Source organism: Peromyscus maniculatus, chromosome 16 (assembly GCF_049852395.1).
Source record: "Peromyscus maniculatus bairdii isolate BWxNUB_F1_BW_parent chromosome 16, HU_Pman_BW_mat_3.1, whole genome shotgun sequence".
Classification (NCBI taxonomy): domain Eukaryota; kingdom Metazoa; phylum Chordata; class Mammalia; order Rodentia; family Cricetidae; genus Peromyscus; species Peromyscus maniculatus.
The window spans coordinates 27,550,447-27,572,862 of NC_134867.1; the positions used below are offsets into that span (position 1 = coordinate 27,550,447).

At 35.2% G+C, this 22,416-nt stretch overlaps 2 protein-coding genes across 24 annotated transcripts in view; one reads left to right on the forward strand and one right to left on the reverse strand.

Annotated features, from left to right (window-relative positions):
* Window positions 1-22,416, reverse strand: part of Trdn (triadin) — a 373,213-nt gene that overhangs the window by 239,220 nt on the left and 111,577 nt on the right. For 19 of the 21 annotated variants that reach the window (XM_076552516.1, XM_076552513.1, XM_076552518.1 and 16 more), the window contains exons 6-9: window positions 20,875-20,940; window positions 18,158-18,217; window positions 13,288-13,473; window positions 6,287-6,346 (exon numbers count right to left, since the gene is read on the reverse strand). In XM_076552516.1, the coding sequence (XP_076408631.1) occupies window positions 6,287-6,346; window positions 13,288-13,473; window positions 18,158-18,217; window positions 20,875-20,940 (372 nt within the window). The remainder of the gene's footprint in view (window positions 1-6,286; window positions 6,347-13,287; window positions 13,474-18,157; window positions 18,218-20,874; window positions 20,941-22,416) is intronic. The other 2 variants (XM_076552525.1, XM_076552530.1) reach the window with 1 other exon arrangement.
* LOC143268873 (uncharacterized) overlaps window positions 1-22,416 on the forward strand; it is an 84,223-nt gene that overhangs the window by 40,379 nt on the left and 21,428 nt on the right. For all 3 annotated transcript variants that reach the window (XR_013045014.1, XM_076552532.1, XM_076552531.1), the window contains exon 2: window positions 18,030-18,146. Coding sequence is in view for 2 of the 3 variants with exons in the window: in XM_076552532.1 (XP_076408647.1) it covers window positions 18,063-18,146 (84 nt within the window). In the remaining variant the exon portion in view is untranslated. The remainder of the gene's footprint in view (window positions 1-18,029; window positions 18,147-22,416) is intronic.

Genomic DNA, 22,416 nt, shown 5'->3' on the forward strand with positions numbered 1-22,416 from the left:
CTGAATAACCACAGAGGTTAAGTATAAATTAAATAACTAGGGAGGAAGAGGGAACCTCTAAGAAAACAGAAATAGAACATATAGTTAGAGATAAACAGGGTTAGAGAGACTGGAATGGGAGGAATAATTGGAAAGGGTGGGGGAAACAGGGTAAAGAGGTTGTATGGGGAGGAATATCAAGCACTGAGGGCCGTTTGAAGGGTTGAACAGAAACCTACTACAATGGAAACTTCTTAAGACATATACATATCTGAAAGAATTACAAAGGGAATCACCGACAACAAGGGGAGGCAAATCCCCAACTAGACATCTCCCACCACCAAGTGCAACCAACAATGTCAGAAATGGGTTATACCCAATTGAGTTGTTGGCTGAATGGGCTCCATGGAAACCTTTAAACAATCCAGGCTATGACCAAGTCTATTGGTTGCTCTTCACAGAAATGATGGTAAGGTCCCATTGCTGAAGACAAGCATCTATCTCGTTGAAGGGAGAAGTCAACCTGGTGGAGAGCCTTCACTCCTACAGGCTATGTTCATGGTACTCTGTAGATAGCACTCTGTGTGCTACCACAGGATAAATACCAACCCAGCTACAAACACTTCAATCTATTATGCTAGTGCAATTGTCACACAAAGGTTGTGGAAGTAATTAACCAATATCTGATTAGATTTAAGGCCCACTCTATGAGATGGAATCCATTCTTTGCATGGCCAAGAATCTGAGACCAGATTGGGCAAGGGCCTAGGGGAAAACCAATACTATAGTTCTGCTAAAAATAAAAATAAAAACAAATGTAGCAATAAAATGACACTTTGCTATTTCTCATAGGCTGGATCTTGCTCAGGCATCACCAGAGAAGCTTTTGTCTGCAGTAGATGGAAACAAATACAGAGACTCACAATTGGAAAATGTGTAGTGAGTGAGAGACCTTGAAACACTCAGTCTAAATGAAATATCTTCATCAAATTTCTCCCCTTAGGGCTCAGGAAACTATATACATAAGGATGAAGAAAATGTTTGGAAGGCAGAAGAGATGGTTGCTACCAAGAAAATAGTGTCTTCTAGACACAACAGGATTGGTGCACATATGAACGCACAGAGACTGTGGCACCATGCACATGGATTGCGTGGGTTTGGGCCAGATGGAGTCCCAGTACTAAGAGGGGGCTTGGACACAAATTTTGATCCTCAATCAAGAAGGTCTTTCTAATTTACAATTGCTTACAAAGAAAAACAAATTTCTTAAAGGGATTCTCACTGGGTATACAAATCACACTTGAAGGCAGGTCCCTTGCCCAGCAATAAATGGCCAACCAAAATAAACTTGTAGATATTTTTGGATAATTTTGTCTTATATTGCTTTTCTGTTTTTTTTTAACTTTGTTAGATTTTATGGGTTTTTAGGGTATGTGCATGTATGTTTGTATGCATGTGTTTCTTATGCTTCTTCTTAGTTTCTTTTTTGTTGGTTTGCTTTTTGTTTCTGTCTTCTGTTTTGCTTGTTTGATTTTTTAAGAGAGAGAAAGGTGTGGAGTTGGAATGATGGGAGGTGGGTAGGAGCTAGGTGGAGATGAGGAAGGGGAAACCAGGGTCAAAATATATTGTATAAAAGTAACTTTATTTTCAATGGAAAATTAGATTAACAATCCTTAAAGTCAAAGCAAAGGACCATAATAAAATGAGAGGATTAACTTGTTCCTCAAGGCCCTTTCTAGTTCAGATTTTAAAGCCCACTGAGATGGAATACAGGCTATAGAAGAATAATTTATTGCAGCAAATAGAATTTAGTAAGGTAAATATTTGCCCTCAATTTTAGGGAAACAAATGACATAAAAAATGAAATAAATTACCTTGACACAAGTTATTAAGTAAAAGTCATATTGTTGTGGAATAATCTTTTTGTACACTGTGAATATTGTTTCTGTTTTACCTTGTTCTGCCTAAGGCACTTTCTGATTGGGTTAGTAAAGAGCTGAATGGTCAAGAGCAAGGCAGGAGAGGATTGGCAGGACTTCCAGGGAGGGAGGAATTAGAGGGATGAATCTGAGAGGCAGGGGATTCACCAGCAAGAGGTGGAAGAAGTCAGACATGATGTAACAAGTCATGTGTCAGAATGTAAGTGAATATAAACTGGTTAATTTAAGTTACAAGAGCTAGTTGGGAACAAATCTAAGCGAAGGTAGAGCTTTCATAATTAATAAGAAGTCTCCGTGTTATCATTTAGGAGCTAGTGGTCTAAAGAAAGTCTAGAATTGTAATTGTAGGATAACTTCTGAGAGATAAACTTCAAGTATTATTAAAATTTAACCATAATAACTATTGAAGTGAAGAACCGAGGGGAAAGTGTGCTACAGTTACCAATGCAAAACACATCAGCCCTGGTCTCTGTACTAAATGTAGGCTTTGGTTAATTCATCTACAGTGAATATCAAGATGTCTGTGTGCCCTGAGATCTTCTACTTACAGACATTTTCTCTTCTTCAGCCTCAATGACTCTGCTAAGAAATCCACATAAGTTCATTAGACCTAGGCTGAAGTTCACAAAGAGAGAGTATGACAAGAATCTTGATGCTTTTGTCCAGGTTACAGAAATAATGAAGCTAGGGGTATAAATGTTACTTAAGGAAAAATGTCCTTGGCCACAAGGCACTGAATACAAAATTGGAATCACACACAAGGTCAGTACAAACCAACTGAAAGTTTTACTTGAACCATTTGTACACTAGATTTCTAAATACAACAAAATACAAAATAAACCAGAATAAATTGAATCTTGGGATTGCAAATAATGTCCGTGTTGTCTGGTTTTAGTAGTTGTCTCATAAGACAGTGACAAATTGACAAATGGATCATTTTAATCCTAGGTGAAAGTGGATCATCAATTTCAAGACTGCAACAAGACCAGAGGACCAGATCTCTCTCTCTCTCTCTCTCTCTCTCTCTCTCTCTCTCTCTCTCTCTCTCTCTCTCTCTCTCTCTCTCCTCTCTCTCTCTCTCTCTCTCTCTCTTCTCTCTCTCTCTCTTCTCTCTCTCTCTCTCTCTCTCTCTCTCTCTCTCTTCTTCTCTCTCTCTCTCTCTCTTCTCTCTCTCTCTCTCTCTCTCTCTCTCTCTCTCTCTCTCTCTCTCTCTCTCTCTCTCTCTCTCCTAGCAAGAAACACTGAAAAGGTACATGCTGAAACACTGATAATATATAATATTTACTTATTAACTGATTTCATGGTTGTTGGATTACTGAAATCTGAAACAACATAATACTTTACTTTTCCCAAAGGACTGTCTACAGTATTCACAATATTTTCTAAATAAAAAGAAAGTAAATTACTCCCTTTCTAGATTTATATAGCATTGCCTTCTTATGTCTCAAATTTCACATAAAGTGAATCAGTATATGGGAATGCTAATCACATACACAAAAACTGGTCTCGTCTATACATTTTACTCATTCATTTTCTTCTGGTCTCTGTGACTGAGGTCGGGATTCTCAATATCATATAGAACTACATGTTCACTGTTCATTACAGAGAAATGAGGCACTTGTACTTTGTGTTCAGTTATATTCATGACATGCCAATTTAAACTTTTAAAGATACTTCAGAAGTCTCTTTTCTTTTTTGATGGGATATAAAGGCAAAACTTGGTATCTACCGTTAACGTTGTCAGAATAAAGTTCCTTTTTCCTTTGAACTACAAAGGGGTACTTTTGAGAGTAAGACAGCAGTCTACAAGGGATTACTGAATTCCAGGGGGAAAATTCAAATGATAGTTTTAAAAACTCATTACCAATAATTAATTCCAAACTCCAGCTAAACAATAACAGGTGTTCTAGGATCCTAAACAGAAGCAGATGGAAGCAACAGAGTGTTTTGTAACTACTAGACACATACTGAGAGATAAGCTTGGCAGGAATCATTTCACTCTCTAATTGTCACCCAGAGTCACTATCACATCATTGGCCTTTTCTCAAATTCTTGTGCCCACATAAATCATTGTAAATCTTTTTGTTCTTTGCTTATGTTTAAAATTGCTCATTACATTCTGCATTCTATCATATTTTTTTTTTGGCACTGCCCCATTGACAAGGATAGGACAGTGCAATACCCTCTTGCATCACTTATGAAAAACCAGTTTGTGAACCATTACTGCCCCCGTCCTCCTCCTTCTGTTTGAGTGCCTGGCCAATAAACAATAATCTAAAATACTGTTTCACATATTAGGCTTTCAAAACAATAAATGCAGAGGGATGGAATAAATCAGAGCAAAACTTACTGTGTAGAAGTGAGAGATTTACTCTTACAGATCTCAGAAATGGTTCCTCGGAGTTAAAATAGCATACGCTGCTGTAGATGGAAATCTATGCTTTTTGGAGTGGCATGACATGTGCATTATGAAGGACCCTTTCTGTGCATTCATTAGCAAAATCCACTTTCACCCCATAGAGATGCTGTTATTGTTCCTTTTGACCTTCAGCAGTTGTCAGATTTCATAGAGAGTTGATTACTATTTTTGACAGCTTAAATGTTAGCATCCCCTACTGCTTTTGGCAATGCATGGTTCACTTTGTCATGTGACTTTCTAGGGAAACATTCGTGACCTATTAGTAGATGATATAAATAGATGAAGTAGCAAAAGAATGGTTTATTTTTTATCAAATACTGAAATTTAGAAAATAACAGGAAAAAAACAAAGAAACAATATATATTAGTCACTTATCAATCCATGCATACCAACAATACAGCTCATCTTAAGCACAGTTGAGTCTACAAAAAAGCTAAGCACATATAGAGTATGATTTTTCTTCCTTTCTATTTTAATTTGTTTTTGTTTGTTCAACAGTGTCTTCTCTGAAGTTTGGGCCATTAAGAACTCTCCATCCTCCTGCCTCAGCTCCCTGAGTTCTGGATAACAGGGCTGTGCCATCATCCAGCTAGAGTAAGGCTTTCTCCAACCACCATGGCTGAATGATGTTGGCAAAAGATTTTTTTTAGGAAAATTTTGTTTATTATATGTGTATATCAGGACTTGAGGTGGTCCCTTTCTGTGAGGTACTCATGCAGAGGTTATAATAAAATAATTTTAAAATGTTACATTCTGGGCACCCACCATTGAGTGCTTTGCAAATGATGTGGTGTCATTACTGTAAATTTAATTTTAAATATAAGAACATTGAAGAATAGGTGTTCAGTAACTGGTTTAAAGTCCCGTGCTAGAAAAGAATTAAGTGTATTTTTGTCCAAAACTCTCTTTTCCCAAATGATCGCACTACCTTCCTTCATGTGTCCACCAAATTTTATTAGGTGAGTATATTCAAATACTGGCAGAGATTAGTTTCATCAATAAGGTATTATAACTTCCAGGCTCATTTTTTTTTCACCACTCTTTCAAAATCATATAAACATGGAGAAAGACAAGAGAAGGAGATTGAGGGGAGAGAGAAGTTGCTGGGACTGGATTAATGTTCTAGAGTGATTAGATTCTTGTGAGCTTTTAAACATATAGGAACTAAATACATTACATATTTGCTCTGGAATGATATCCTTGATTGTCAATGTATGCACATGTTATAATTAGCATTTTAGAAAGACTTCCACAAAACAGTGAAGGTAACCAGGTACAGTTTGCTTGAAACTGTCAGTTTTCATTCAGAATATTTATTTTGTCAGGTTTTAAATATTTATAAGGCATAGTACAAGGAATAAAGTTATCCATCTTAATTAAGATTTCCTTAGCATAGTTCGGATAAAAAATGAAAGATATAAAAGAGATAAGGTTTAATCACTGTAAATAAAAGCCTTCATTCATGGTAGTGATGTTTACAAAGTTCAGCACTTGGAATCACCAAATCACTAAAGGTTTTCAAAAGATAAGACTTAGTATTTGAGAAGTGATGAATTTTACAATGAATTTTGTCCACTATCAGAAAAAGCATTTTTTCTAATATTTTTCCTTGTTGTAAGTCTTTTCTTCTAAATTTACCAGGAATCAAATCAAGAGACTCATTGCTTCACTCCAAGATATTATTAAAGATATTAGCATTTTTATATATGAAGATATTAATATTTGAGCTTTCAGCTGACTTCATTTGCAACAGGCCAAGCAGCCAATGAAAGTAAAATTAAAGGCCCCAGTACTGGTTATTATTTCTACATTTGATTGTCTTTATTCTAGGTCTGCGCATGCATTGTGCAAGTTTTTAAATGAAAATGTAGTTTAGTACAGAAAAAAGCTGACAATTTTAGAAACAAAGGCTATTAGAGCAGACAACAATAAGAATTGTTTGGAATACCTGGTTTCAAATCCCCATGGACAAACATGTCAATCATATATCGACAGAATGCATACTGATCTGACAGAACAGAGAGAAAAAAGAAGCAATGAAAACATGTCATCAACATCTGTCTATTTTATATGGAGACAAGGTGTAACAAAATAGGGAAAGTCTATTTTGGCTACTGTTTTTTTTTTTCTGTGATGGAATAAATTGTGATACTACGAACATATGGGGAGGCAAATACATAATAAGCATAACAACGTTCCACTTATTACCCACACTACCCCTTAAAAATGGAAACAGAGTTGTTCGTGGTTACATTAAGGTGGAAAATATTTGAAAATTCAAAACCCTTCCTAACTTTAAAGCAATTATTCTCACTTTCTTATTGAGATTGTTGATAAGGAAACATGAGTTATCCAAAAGAAAACTCTCTCCAACCAGGAATGCTTACCAACTGCCAGCTAGACCCAAGACCCTCTGCTAGCTCTCCAAGTGAAGCTGCAGATTGTTTCTTGAGCAGGAGCCCATTGGAACCTGTTAGGGTTCCTGTTCATGGACATTCTCTTTATTAGAAGGGTGATCTGAAAAGTCACTCACAACACCAAATGGTAGAAATGTTAAGCTAATTAACTGAGTGATCATTATGAGATCATTTCACACTCTTGGCTAGTCTGTAGTCTATAAAAATAAAACCAACAAAGTAGACAGGTGTTTGATTCAGACACAGTCCAAAGTGGCTTCAGGAGTTGGATATTTTTTTCAACTCTTAATTACATACAACCCATGGAAATCCATATTCTTGTAAACTTTGGATTCTCCTGTGGTCAATCTAACTCTTATCTCCACTATAAAAGATCTTTAAAATATTTCATAACCTTTACTATAGCATCTTTAAAACTTATATACTATGAATCTTATATTTAATGATTTACATTTTAATGCCCCTGTATTAGGCATTTTATTAACCAGCCAAAAGCACTTTGGCACCAAGAAAGTTTATTGAACTTTATAGTATGACACATTTTTAATTGTTCAAAATTATTTTTATCAAACAGAAAATAACAATATATTTCTATATCAATACATACCAAAAATATTTATAAACTTTGTTTTTTTTTTTTTCAGAGTGCAGCCATCAGTTAAAAACCATTGTGTTAGGAAGCTTGGCTTTCTAGGGCCCACTACCTATAGTGGGACACTTTGCATGGCCTTGATGCAGGGGGAGGGGCATGAATCTGTCTCAGCTGAATGTACCAGGCTCTGCTGACTCCCCATGGGAGACCTTACCTTGCCTTGGAGGAGGTGGGAATGGGGCGTGGGTAGGGGGTAAGGCTGGAAGGGGGCAGCTGGAGGAGGGAAGAGAGGGGGGGTTGTGGTTGGTATGTAAAATGAATTAAAAAATCTAAATAAAAGAAATTACAAAAATAAATAAAATGGTAAATGCAGCTACTGCAGTAGATCTAAAAAATAGAATCCTTTCTTTTATACTGAAACAAGGGCGTCAACGCTTATGTCATTTCTAAAGCTGACATGCACTCAGGTTGCTGGAATGAAGTGAGGAATAGAAAAGGCTAGTGTTTTCAGACCAGCCAACGAATCTGCTTGTTCAGTGAAGCACCTCCAAGGATGAATTTTGTTGCATCCCAGGCTCTGGGAATCCTGTGGTGTTAGGTAAAAGTAACATTAAAATAGGCATTTATCTTTTTCTGTTTTTTCTTTTTCTTCTCTTTCCTGGACACATTGTTTTTTTCTTTTTTACAGAATAGATAATTTGCTATTAAATGAGGTCTTTTTTTCTTTAAATGGAAGATATGAATTTGGAGTAGTGTGAAATGCCCATTTCCCTCCCTTGTTTGGGACCTTGTCTGTCTTTCCCTGTTTTCCTTCCTATGGTTCAGGAATATTTCTAAAAAAAGATTTAAAAATATGCAAAAATGTAAATGTATGGAATCTGTTACCCATAAAATTTTAACACCATGGATCTGCTACGAGTATGCGTTGCTAACAGTCCCTCACATTGTCTAATTATACTAAGGGACTCTGAGTTAGATCCCTGAGAGCAGACAGGTTGGGACAGGAGACTGAGATACAAAATAAAGATGACCTTTTTCACCTCTTCTAGTACAGCTTAAAACCAGGCTGGGCATCCTTTCCCTCTCTCCAATAGGGCTCCCTGCTAGTGAGCCAGTCTTCTGGGTTCAATGCCTGACCAGGATGTGTTTGCCTCAAAGCTGTGACTCCATCACTCTCTCTATTTTTCACACTGATTCGTCCTAAATTAGGGGATGAAGACTTCAAAAGAACGGTGCTCAAGGAGAGAAGGGACCTGGGCTTCCTTCTGCTCTACTGAAGGTCTTTCTCTCAGGGTGCTTGCTTCCTCACCCCTAACAAAAACGTTTCTTCACCTGGTTATTCTTTCTGAGATATTTTTCCTGCTGATACCTGCTGCACTCCTGATTCTTCTTAAATTGTAATTTTTTAACTGACATAGAAAATACACTTGATCAAGATCTCTGGACAGCAACAATGCCAGGCACAGAATCACTAGCTACAACCCTTCATTTGTTTTTCCTGAATTGTTTTCTTCATTTATATTTAAAAATATTACTATGTGTAATTTAACTTCCTGGAATAGCATTTTCCCTATTATTTGTTATATAGGTCCAAGGTATATAACATATAGACTATTTGTGATTTAAAAAAAAAGTATTTGTATTCCTCCTGAACACGCTAAAGTTAACCTATAAGCCCTGCTTGCCCAAGGATGGATAACTTCTTGGAATGCTGGGGGCTGTTGTTCATGTAAGATAACAAGTCATGAGTTTTCACTTCAGTAAACAAGTTGGTAGCTCCACCCTCACAGGCTGTGCTTGGTCACACATGGTAGAAGGTAGGGAACAAGGAAGTTCGTCCGGATGTATGCTTCCCCCATGGGACAGAGGTTGGAAGTTCGGTGCGTTTGGGCCCTGACTGACCTAATTCAGCGCCATGCTCTGACGATCTCAGGTATGGAACTGGCCAGTATTTAATAAAGCTTGCTTTAGTTGGACTACTGTGGATTTTGGCTTTCTCCTCGCAATTTTCAGGTTTACACTCCCCCAACATTAAATATTGTTTTCTGTCCCCAAGTGTAATAGGGTGTTTCCATCCAGACCATGCTGGATGTTTCTCTGAGTTAATTAAAAGTACCCTCTAGTTTTTCTTATTGATCGATTGTTTACAGTGCAGTAAAACTTTTCAATCTGATGTCAGCTGCTTATATTTATCATGCCCATGACTTCTGGTTCCAAAAATAATTCATTTAATTTGTTCACGAATAAGATTTTAATATGAAGTGGAAAATCATTTGTGGATTCAAAAGGTTTTGTTTGTTGTTGCTGGTGGTGGGTTTTTTGTTTTTGTTTTTGTTTTGTTTTGTTTTTTTTCACCTAGAATATTACTTAGGTAATGACACTTTAAAAGTAACATCCACATGTAAACAATATGTGACTTGGCATTCTGACGACTTCAACATATCAAAGGGAACTTCACAAGAATATTTATGTATGTTTTGAATTATTATTTTTTGTTATAATGCTGAATTCCACCTGTCCTTAGGGTTGACCTTAACACTCTGTGAAAATTCTGGAAGCTGGTGTTGGACTTCACTTGCCTGAGGAGAGAGCATAGCCAAGGCTTCTGGATTTTAGAATATTCATTTTATGGAAATACCTCTCCAAATCCAATACAGCAGGAAACTACTCTTAAAGAAAATCTGAACTGTCCCACCACTCTGGTATTTATAGTTTTAGGGCAGTGACTTCTTTAAGGTAATTTTCTATCTGGTCACCACTTTGAAGATACTTTGAAAAGAAAATACTCTGCTAGAATTAATTTTATGTTGTCCATTCCTGTCTTGTGGCTCCTCAGGGAACACTGCCTATGCCACTCAGGTGCTGATGCCCAGCCGGTGCTCCGTGTGGGGTATTAGCCAAGGGAAAATGCATTCTGGTCACAGAATATCAACAAAAATGGTTTCCAACAAGCAATCTCTAATGAAGATGGGGTGCATGCGGTCTGGTGTGCTATGGCAGGTTCTCATTAGATGTATTTTCTCTGGCTGCCACCAGTACTTGAATTGTTGCTAGGAAAAAATAATGAAAATAACGAAAGAATGAGCATAGTATATAATAGTTGTGAGACCTTTATTTCCCCCACAGACTTGGCAGAAAAGCAGTAGATCAAGGGAGAAATGTCAAATCATGTCAACTTTGCCACCTCACCTTGAATGATTTTGAAATGGTCTATAAAAAGCAGATTATGTGATAAGCAAGTATGAGTAACTTTATAGTAAGCATTTTCAATGCTTTAAGTATATAAGCATTGTTTATATACTGTAAAAGTAAATATTGAAAATGACCAGATGAGGTGTTTATTGATACTTTTATTCTATAAGCAAATCTTACTAACAAATTTTACTGTTCCAAATAAGATTGTTTCCAAAAGGACCAAGGGCGTTGAGTGTTTAAAGTGATATATTTTCAAATATCTGTATGAGGAACTGGAGAAACCATACAATTATTAAGAATGCTTCCTGCACTTAAAGGTGTATTTATTTTCCAGAAACAGCTCCTGGGAATATGATGCCCTCTTCTGGCCTTGGGGGGCACCTGCATTCTTTAGCACAAATCCACACAGACACACACACACATAGCATTAATTTGAAAATAAATTTTAAAAATTATATATATATATATATATATTATACATATATGTATATATGGACATATATTGCCACCTTTATTAGACTTAGTTCAACTATGCAAATGGACCTCATTTTGTCCAGAAAAGAATAACTCAACTTTGTTATACTATCAATTTAGGAATTTAAAAATTGAAGCCACCTTTAAAAAAAAATAGAAAATGCCACGTCTTCATTTTGTTTAAACTGTTACTACCATGTGACCAGCGTTTTAAAAACAAATGCTCTTAAATAGAAGCTTAGTTAAAAAGAAAGAAGGAAAGGAAGAAAGACAGACAGAAAGAAAGAAAGAAGAGAAAAAATTGCCTTGCCTTTGACTAGTCAATATAAGTTAAATTTTTATTATCTGCTTAATTATACAATTATTTAATTGGTGGTGGCAGTTCTCAGCATGTGGCCATGCCTTAACATATTGTTTGTTAGATGTTAGAATCCTTTTAATGCCTCTGTTTTTTAACTGGAAATGATATTTGGGTTTTGTTTTAATGGATAACTAGCTCTTTACATAAACATGAAAAGAGTAAATTGAAATGGAATTGGGATGTATTTATGTCTTTAATAAATTTGATTAGTGATGTGACAAAATATAGTATTTGTGACCTGAAAAATAAACACTCTTTGAAAGTATCTTGGTGCAATCTGTTTATCACTGAAATATGGTTCCTAAACCCTGAGAGACACTAAAGGTAAACATCTCAAACTGTACTCCTGTGCCTAGTTACTAAATAAGTATTCTGAGGTTCAGTGTAAATGGCATATGTCTTATATCATGAAATAACAGATTAAAATATACATGTATGTTTTAATTGGTTTCATGTTACTCTTTTCTTCTCTAAAAGGGCAATTTGGAATGCAAACTATCCAACTGTGCAAAATAAAAGATCAATTTTCCTGATTTTTATCACAGTAAGATACCCATTTAAAATATTTTCTTTATTGTATCTTTTTAAAGCACACAGATTCATACATGACATTATTTACAAAGATAACACTTTATATTTTCGATTATTCAAGATCCTATAATCACCTTGAAAACAATAGCTACCTAAAGCTTATGAACCACTAAAAGAAAAAAGAAAAAGCAAAAAAAAAAAAGTAATTAGTTACTCCTTTCTTCTTTTCATGTTTTATTTGTAAATGTATCTTTTGTTGTATAAATCTAAGTTTACATGCACTATCTCTGTATCAAAGTTTATATACACTGTGAAGTTAGGAAAAAAGATGAAAATACAGAGTGTGTAATTCATATTATGTACCTTATATTGAGGGAAAATGTTTCCAGTTCTACAGACCAGTCTTCCTCACAATAAAGTTTAAAAGTAACAATAAAGTTGTATAGATACAAATCCGTTCACTTTAGTTTTTGAATAAAATTATTCAATTGCTACCAGAATAAAGGAAATTTTTATTTTGTAACATTTGTAAGAAAAGCCATCATTCTCAGAAACAGTTCCCACTGAGCAGACTCGGTGTTCTGACTAGGATTTGTAGCAACCTAAACAGAAGAATGAATTTTGGGATGGAGAAATCAAAAGGACTCTAATGGTGGGACAAAGAGGCTCTTAATGACCACTTTATATTCATACAGCACCTTTCTGTAAAGAATTTCATCTCCATTTACACGTTATATTTCTGGGAAGTGAGTAAACACGTCATACTTGAAGAAGAGCACACCTGTTCTATGCAGAGCTTCCTAAAGATTTTTTTTAAGGGGACTAAAAAAGCACCCTGACACTTCTTTTTCTTACAACAGGTTTCCTGCAACAATTAAATGAACTGGTAATTTAATGTGCATATTCTGAATGCTATCATTGCAGCAATATCAAGGATGTAAAGTTTTCGTGATTTTTTTTTCTTCTGTATGATTTGTACAATGGCTTCTTGAGCAACTCCTTGAGGGTGGCTGTTAATTTTTAAAACCACCTTTCTCCAGAGTCTGACACATACAATTGTTCAATTGTTATTCCAACTCCTGATTGAAATCCTCAAAATTTCAGCACTCAGCTCCACATTTAAATAACTCCAGGTGCTCACTCAACACCCCTTAAAATACTTGAAAATATACCTAGCTATTTGAACACATTTTAGTATATTTATTAGTATGTTAATACCCAATTTACTGTATTTCCTCCCAGGCATATCAGCTTGGATGTGTCTTTTTACCCCATTTGAGGTTTAATTTTATTCTTTTTCAGCTTTTAATTTGACTGCATCTGCTTCTTGCCTAAGATTCTCTTAGAACCTCCGGCTGCCGCCTCCTCGGAATGTTTACCTTTCTGTTCATGCTCAGGCACAGCTGTGATCTCTTTGTCATCCCTCTCTCTGGCTTTTGGTGGGGTTTTTGGAGGAGTTTCTTTTACTTTTGCAGCTGCTGGCTTCCCTTTCTCCTTTTTCCCGACTTTCATTTCCTTCTTGGTCTTGTCTTCAGTCTTTTCCTTAGTCTTAACTTTCTTCTCTTCTGCAAAGAGTTAAGGTTATTTTTTCTCGTTTGCTGACATAGTTCTTCAACAATCATTATTCCTCAAGCACCATTTTAAAAGATAAACAAGAAAATCAATAGAAAACGGGTGTCCCTGGTGTAAATAATGTTGACAGTTGCCAGAGTATTATAAAATCTATGAATACATTGTATTAGACATACAAGTCATCGGCAAGATGCATCTCTTTCTGAATTTGCACCTGAGAAGACTTATTTGGATTTTTGTTTCCACTTTTATTGTTTGTTTGTTTGTTTGCAATTTATTTTTTAATCAAAGCCTTAAGCTGTCCACAATGAGTCAGTTGTCACATGCAGAGGCTGTACCTGTGAGCATCTTCAGTAAGAAAAAAATGTTCACAGTAAAGAAGCCAATTGAAGAATTTCCTTTTAAAAGAATGTGATCACTTTGCTCCATAACTGAAAAATAGTAAGCATTACTCAAAAAAGTAATTCTGATACAATAATTTTTCAGAAGATAAATGCAAGGGATACAAATGAAAAATTACCTGCATGGTGCTGATTAACAAAGCTAGGATAAATGAAACCTTCTAGAGAATAACTGAGAGGTAGACATCCCTGAAGACTGGGATTGCAAAGCCTATAATATAGAAACAGATATGCATTCCTACTAACCTAAGCCAGAGATGACATTTCTAATGCTTTGTAAACCTTAAAAATGTCCTCAGAAAGGGTGCTAGTAAGCAAAATATATATCAATGTACATATCTATTCAATACACATTAACTTGGTAATATATGTATTTTTTTGAGAGGGAACTGGCTTACAGATTAATCATTCTGTGACTCAATCATTATTTTTTAAATCATTGAAAATATACTTCATTTATGAATATTAGTATATATATAATATTAGAATAATGGGTATTGTATATTTGACTTATTTTGCATATGGGACCATATACAATTATTGGCGTACAATGAGGGGAATCTAGCTGGTCATTTTCAATGCATTGTAGAGGTATTCTTGATACACATGTTAAAGAATTTGATGAAAATAATGCACTCCATACATTTTGCTTTGATGCAAATGAAGCCTATGCATTTCCCTTGCAAAGAATAATAATATAATTTTTTAAAAAGTCTATTTACAAAAGCAAAATCATCTGTGATAAAATATTCAGTCAATGAGACCAGCATTGGATACACTATTTTGTAGACACTCCTGAGAGGTGATGCTGTCTTAGATATCAGAATGAAAGAAGTTGAAAAGCAGGAAGTTATAATAGTTTCTTTACCCTTGTATGCCTCCAAGATGAATCGCATTGAGACTCTACATGGATGGACATTATGGTAACCAAATTACTGAACATTATTGCCATAAAATTCACATATATTCCTCTTTTCATAAACATGTGACTTTTTGACTACATGGTGGAAATTTTCCTCTCTTTCAAATGTTACAAACAATATCCTCTGCTGCTTTCTTTTATACAACAAATTCATATACAACTTGACTTGTACAACTACATTGCCCTTCCAGAGAACCTCGATGGGACATGTCTCATTGCTACCTGACAGAGTTAAAAGATCATCACATTGTCATCATCTCTAGAGATTCTAGCCCAGCATTTAAGACACTATGATACCTGGATCATTCTGCTTCAAGTTTCTTCCTGGACAGCTATGATCATTTTTTTTTATGTCATATAATTTTATCCATCAGACTTTGTCAAAGTGCCATCTCAATGTTTTTCTATATATTTGAATCCCATAAGACTCTATTCTTATACAAAAAGCTGCTGTCGCTGGAATTAATCATCCTATCCTTTTAGCTTCAATTTGCTGGCACTTTTATTAAGGAAGATGTGAACTTTATTCCCTATTGTATATTTGGAATTGTACAGGATTGTTCACTAATCTGTTTCCCCTGCCAGGCTGGGAACAACTTGAGTTCGGGAACTCAATATTTAGCTTTCTATTGACTTGTATCTAATAAAAAGCTTATTTTCAGAGAAAAACAGAATTAATGTATTGTAAACTAGAAAGTGTAACTCAAGGAATAAATGCTTTACTATATGTGTGTCATGGACATGATATAGTGATATGTATGCTTCACATATACATAAAAAGTTTAGAATAAACATATTTGTACCTTGAAACTTTACTAGCCTTCTTGCTTATTTGTTTATGCTTTTGTGTGAAAAATGTTATTTTAGCTATCTTAAATGCCATCTGCCTGTGCCTTGCAGAGCACAATTGATTTTACCTCTATCCTCATACTGGGGAGTTAAAGATTGGTGAAATTCAGATATATTTTAATACCATTGGATTTTTTAACTGGTAAAGTAAGTTCTTGGAGACAAGACCACACATTCAACAGAAGCATGACAATAACTTTTTATATAAAAATGAAAACTTCCACTCTCTGTTGTCAACTCCTTAAAACAAGTAAATTTGTCTCCCATTAGAGAAAAGTGGAGGGTGAAGAGTGAGAACCAGGCCTGACTTTGGCTCACTCCTCTTGACTTCTTATCCCACCTTCTCTTCTTTCCTCTCTGTTGATTTTGTTAACTACAAAAAATAGGCACTGTGCATAGGAGGCCTACTGTATGCACTAGTCACAGGTCGACAACGAATTGTGCATATTCTTTCAGGAAGAATTTCTAGGACGGTCTGGAAAATTACTGTCCTCAATAGATTTTAGTTTAAATAGAACAATATCAACAACAACAAAAAAATAAAAAACAGTGTTCTAAGAAAGTGCCAGAAGTCATTAGCTTCAGCACCTATCACATCATTCTAGAGGGGTCATTTATTTCTAACTCAAATGTCACTTGTTTAGTTTATGTTTTTTTAGCCTTCTATTTTCCTAGAAAATACCATACTTCCCACATATCTTATAAAGATCATTATGCAATTTCTGGCCCTAGTGTAACTTATATACATAGAGTAAATAAAACAAAAATACACATGTGAGGATATTATACATGTGTAAAATGGATATAAATTGTTTACATCTACTTTTCAAAATTACATATGTAAATGGGAAGCATCCAGAGTGGCAGGCTGAAGATGGCTTCTAACAACCCCTACATTATTTTCTCAGTAAGTGTTGACTAGTCTCGTAATATGCTAAGCAATATTCTAGGGCAAAAATAATTGGATTAAAATTCCATATTAGTCAATGTAAGATAATGATTTCTGTCTTGATTTTCTCTGTTGCTAGGTTTAGGAAAGCCAACTATCATGTCAGTGTGAATTTGTGACAAAGAACAGAAGACTGACAAAAAGTCAATGAACCAGATGAGTCAAACGTGAACTATGTAATGTGTGAGACAAAGAGTTAGGAAGTAATTGTATTAAAACCCCATATTAGTTAACCTAAGGTCATTATTTCTGTCCTGAGTTTGTGATAATTTTTTGTTCTATCAATAGGAAACACACATTTTCTCACATTATTTTTACAAATATGATACTTTGAATTTGGCTTCTGGATGCTCAAACTTCACCTTTATATTTAGTGAATACACTTTAACATTACTATAAGAATTTGAGGGGTTGTGGAGATTGCTTAGTTGGTAAAGTGTAAGCATGAGGTCTTGAAATCAATCCCCTCATCCATATAAAAAGCTAAATATTTTGACACAAGCTCATAATCCCAGCACCAGGAAACCAAATGCAAAGACTTATATTTGTAAAAAATGTGGGACCAGATATTTCTGTATCCTGTTGAAAGAACAATAAATTATCACAAATTTTGGCTTCAGAATCTATTCTAAAAATTCAATTGTTCTTATGTGATATAAATAGTAATTAATTTGATAGAGATACATTATTTTCCATACATAACTAGTTTCTTGATGGTGCTGGAATAAGATTGCTCCAGTATATTATTTATATCAAACACATTTTAAAATATGAGGAAAACATTTACATTGAGGAGACATAATTGCTCTATTAGTTAGAATGTGAATTTTTTCAAACATTTAAAACATTGGGTAGGCCAACTTAGGGCAGAAAAAAATACAGCTCAATTAATTTTCCCAAATATGGAAGTAATGTTTTCATGGACTTGAAGTACATTATCACAGTGCTTTTTGCGTGCAAATTCTGGTTTCATCACAGGGTTCACAAGACCAAAATAAAGCCACCAGTCTACTGTGCTCTTTAGTGGAGTTTCTGTAGGAAAAAAAAAACTTGTTTCCATGCTTATTCAACATGAATACCAAATTTGCTTGCTGTTGTTGTTGTTCAGGGTCCCCCTGTATCCCCCATAATTTTCATGGTAGCCAAGGAGGCTAAAATGACACACTTTAAAACTTGCTTTGCTTTCTGTGAAACTTCTCTGCTTTTAAATACACTGGAGCTGGTTGTTGGGTGCAGGTGGTTACACTGGGGTCATTGCCCTATTTTTAGTTCAAACTTGACTACCCCTGCAAAAGTGTCATGGGGATGACACCATGGGATGAAGGTCATAGAGGACAAAGTTCTGCCAATCACATGTGAGGACATTTAGTTTTCCTTTCATGTTTTGAGATTTTTGTTGTTATTGTATTTGGTTTTATTATTCTTTAGGTATCCAATTTTAAATCATTGTATTTCACTAAAATGGAAAATGATTGCAAACATTCAAGTTTCAGCCAAAACATACACTCTCGTCGTCAAGGGACTTCTAGAATGAAAATAACCAAGGTAAATGTTACCTTTTGCCGTTGTCTTTGTCTCTCCTTTTTCTTTTTTCTCAAGTTTCTCCTTGTGGGTTGCTTAAACAGAAAATTAACATCATGCAATTACAAATCCCGTATACTTTTAATACATTTCAAATCCAATTTTCTTCTAGCTACAGTTTTATAGGCACCCAAATCATAGACTACCTGGGGATTTTTGACACTGAGAGACTCATCTTAGGAATATTGTAATCAGTGGGTAATCATAGCATAGAGTGCATTATAAAATTTGACGTTAAGAATTAGAAAGTAGCTGGTTGTGGTGGCAAATACTTTTAATAAGTACTAGGGAGGCAAAGGCAGGCAGATGTCTGTGGCTGGTTGTGGTGACAAATACTTTTAATAAGTACTAGGGAGACAAAGGCAGGCAGATGTCTGTGGGTCCAAGGCTAGTTCCAGAAGTCAGGGCTAAATAGTGAGACTGTGGCCAAAACAAACAAATAGTATGTTGAAAGCTAGATCTGTCACCTTTATTTCATAGATTTCTACTCCAAATATATAATGTTAACCGGAAAGAAATCCAAAAAGGAACAATTTTATAACAAATATAAAGCGCACACTGTAAAAATCATTCTTTTTAGCATTAATAGCAAGAAATGATATTATCCTGACTGAAGACTGATTAACCAAGTGTTCCTCTACAGGAACACAATCGGCATTTGAGAAAAGGCAACTCTCCCACTTAAGGGGCTCCTTTAGACATTGCAAAGATGATGAGCCTTTTCAGTGCCTGCTTACCAATTGCTGGACGTCAATGTCATTTCATAAGCAAAACATTTCCCTAATGGATAACACCTTTCTCTGAGAATCAACATCACTGTATAAGATAATTTAAAATGATTATTAAAATAATAAGGATTTTAATTTAACAATATACTACATGATACCTGAAATATATCTTTCCCTTTTTTGTTTAGTTAATTTATTTAACATGTCTGTGTTCTGTATTCACCAAGAAATCCTAAGGTCTCCCTGCTGAGGTTAACATAATCTGAAAGGTCTAATAGCATGTGCAGCATAGTCTTACAGTTCAAATAAACAGCCCATTTTGGAAGTTGCCAACATTTCCATATAGTATCCTAAAGCATAAACATCTTTAACTGGCATATAGGAAACTCAGAAAGCACTTTATTTCTGATTTTTCAATTTGAGTGAACTTTCTACATTTATAATTTAAGGGAAAATTTTTAGTTATTTAAAGAAAACATTTAGCAATATTGAGTCTTGAAAATTAATAAGAACCACAAAATTATTTGATTTTGTCAGGATATAGAACCCTATGTTCAGAATGTGGTATCTCACCAGCAGGTGAGAAATGAACAAAGATGTCTGAGACAGACAAAGAAGATAGGAGGAGCTTTAAAATTCAAGATTTTACCACTAAGTAAATATTAATAAAAGAGCAACTATTTAACTCTAATATTGAAGTGTGACTATGTAATAAGTAATATTGGAGCATGTTTCTTCTGCTCTGGTTCATAAACATCACGTCTATTCTACATAGTCTATCTAAGCTGCAGTGTTCCACAACCCCGAAAAGTCAGCTGGCTCTGATATTGTGGGGGAAAATGCGATGCAGTCAAACAATAGCAAATGTCAAACCACAATCTTGCTTCACACAAAACGATGACGCAGACTGGAATCGATCAAAGAAAAATATAAACCAAAGAACGTTTTTTTTTAAAAAACAAAACAAAACTTAAAGCTATTCCTATAGAATAAATCTCAAATGAATGTCCTAATTCTACAGGACTATAGAAAAATATATACTAATAATATATACTATATATAATAAAATATATACTATAGGAAAATGAATAAACACACACACACCAGGGGATGAATGGGCAAGAGATGTGAACAGTCACACAGGAAGAAATCTATAACACTAAAATCATAGTACGGTTGACTCTACAAATAACAATAAGTTAAGGTATATGTCATAAGATAGCCTTTTGCAAATACTATGAAGGTTTGTAAAAACAATGAAAAAATATACGCAGATATGGAAAATTTTCTAGGATGAATTTTTGACTTAAGAATGTCAGAATATAAGACATGCTAGATTTTGTATAAAATAAGGACAAATAACACAAACCACTAATATGGATAGTAAAGCATCATATATACATATAAATTCATCATATATTAATTATATAAATGTTATATACATTTTGTTAATGAAACTCTAGAGAGCTTCGCAAAACCTCACACAAGTGGCTATGTCAACACATGGGGCGAGATGCAATGGAAAATGCGAGGTCAGAGCAGTGTGGGGAAGATTTTCACGGTGCATCTTCATGATTCAAACAGTGAAGTTGGCTTACCTATCCTTTCTCAATAAATAACAATAACAAAGAAATACAGTAATATAATAGGCAATTGAATTATATTAAAATTACAAAAAATGGCTTTTTCCCTATAGAACTGACCAGTATTTTCTCAGATAATATTTTCTAACAAGTGCACAACCATCAAGGAAAGACTGACATATTTCCAAGGACAAACACAATAACAAGAGCCCAATGTGGTGTAGTCCAGAAACTCCTCTTTGGGAGTTCTAGTCCATGAAAATAAACATAATACGAAATTTAGAAGAAGAAATCAACATTCTCTAAAGTCCAAATGTTAAAAAGAGAAGTGCCAACAAAAAAATCTTTAATGTTAGAGTGGTACAAAGAATAACTACATACCTTTCTTCTCGGGTTTTTCTCCTTCTTTGATTTTTTCTTTTCCCTTTTCCTTTTCTCTTTGTGAAACTGGAAAGAGGCAGATAATACCTTTAACTTAAATCAAGGGAATAAGTTATGAGATAGTTGCGTGACAGTTTAGCTTATAAAGTACTTGTAGAAATCACCTTTTTTTTTTTTTTTATTTTTTTTTATCTTTTTTTTTTTTTTTTTGATATATATTTTTTATTTTACAATACCATTCAGTTCTACATATCAGCCATGGGTTCCCCTATTCTCCCCCCTCCCACGCCCTCCCCTTACCCCCAGCCCACCCTCCATTCCCACCTCCTCCAGGACAAGTCCTCCCCCGAGGACTGTGATCAACTTTTTAGACTCAGTCCAGGGAGGTCCAGTCCCTTCCTCCCAGACTAAGCCAAGTGTCCCTGCATAAGTTCCTGGTTTCAAACAGCCAACTCATGGAATGAGCACAGGACTTGGTCCCACTGCCTAGATGCCTCCCAAACTGATCAAGCCAATCAACTGTCTCACCTATTCAGAGGGCCTGATCCAGCTGGGAGCCCCTCAGCCTTTGGTTCATAGTTCATGTGTTTCCATTCATTTGGCTATTTTTTTTCAATAATTGAGTAAAACTGAAATTGATTATATGCCACAGTCATCCTAGGGACCTCCATGCTATATATATAGCCTCTATGGTTCTATGGGTTGTGGTCTGATTGTTCATTTTATATCTAGAATCCACCAATGAGTGAGTACATACCATAACTGTCTTTCTGGGTTTGGGTTACCTCACTCAGGATGATTTTTTCTAGTTCCATCCATTTGCCTGCAAATTTCATGCTTTCATTGTTTTTCTCTGCTGAGTAGTACTCCATTGTGTATATGTACCACATTTTTTTCATCCATTCTTCCGTTGATGGGCATCTAGGTTGTTTCCAGGTTCTGGCTATTACAAATAGTGCTGCTATGAACATAGCTGAGCATGTATCTTTATGGTATGTATCAGCATTCTTTGGGTATATGCCCAAGAGTGGGATGGCTGGGTCTTGAGGTAGTTCGATTCCTAATTTTCTGAGAAACCGCCATACTGATTTCCACAGTGGTTGTACAAGTTTACATTCCCACCAACAGTGGAGGAGTGTTCCCTTTGCTCCACATCCTCTCCAACATTGGTTGTCATTGGTGTTTTTGATCTTAGCCATTCTAACAGGTGTAAGGTGGTATCTCAGAGTCGTTTTGATTTGCATTTCTCTGATGATTAAGGATGTTGAGCATTTCTTTAAATGTCTTTCAGCCATTTGTAGTTCTTGTTTTGTGAATTCTCTGTTTAGCTCTTTAGCCCATTTTTTAATTGGACTGTTCAGTGCTTTGATGTCTAGTTTCTTGAGTTCTTTATATATTGTGGAGATCAATCCTCTGTCAGATGTGGGGTTGGTGAAGATCTTTTCCCAATCTGTTGGGTGTCTTTTTGTCTTATTGACTGTGTCTTTTGCCCTGCAAAAGCTTCTCAGTTTTGAGAGGTCCCATTTATTAATGGTTGTGCTC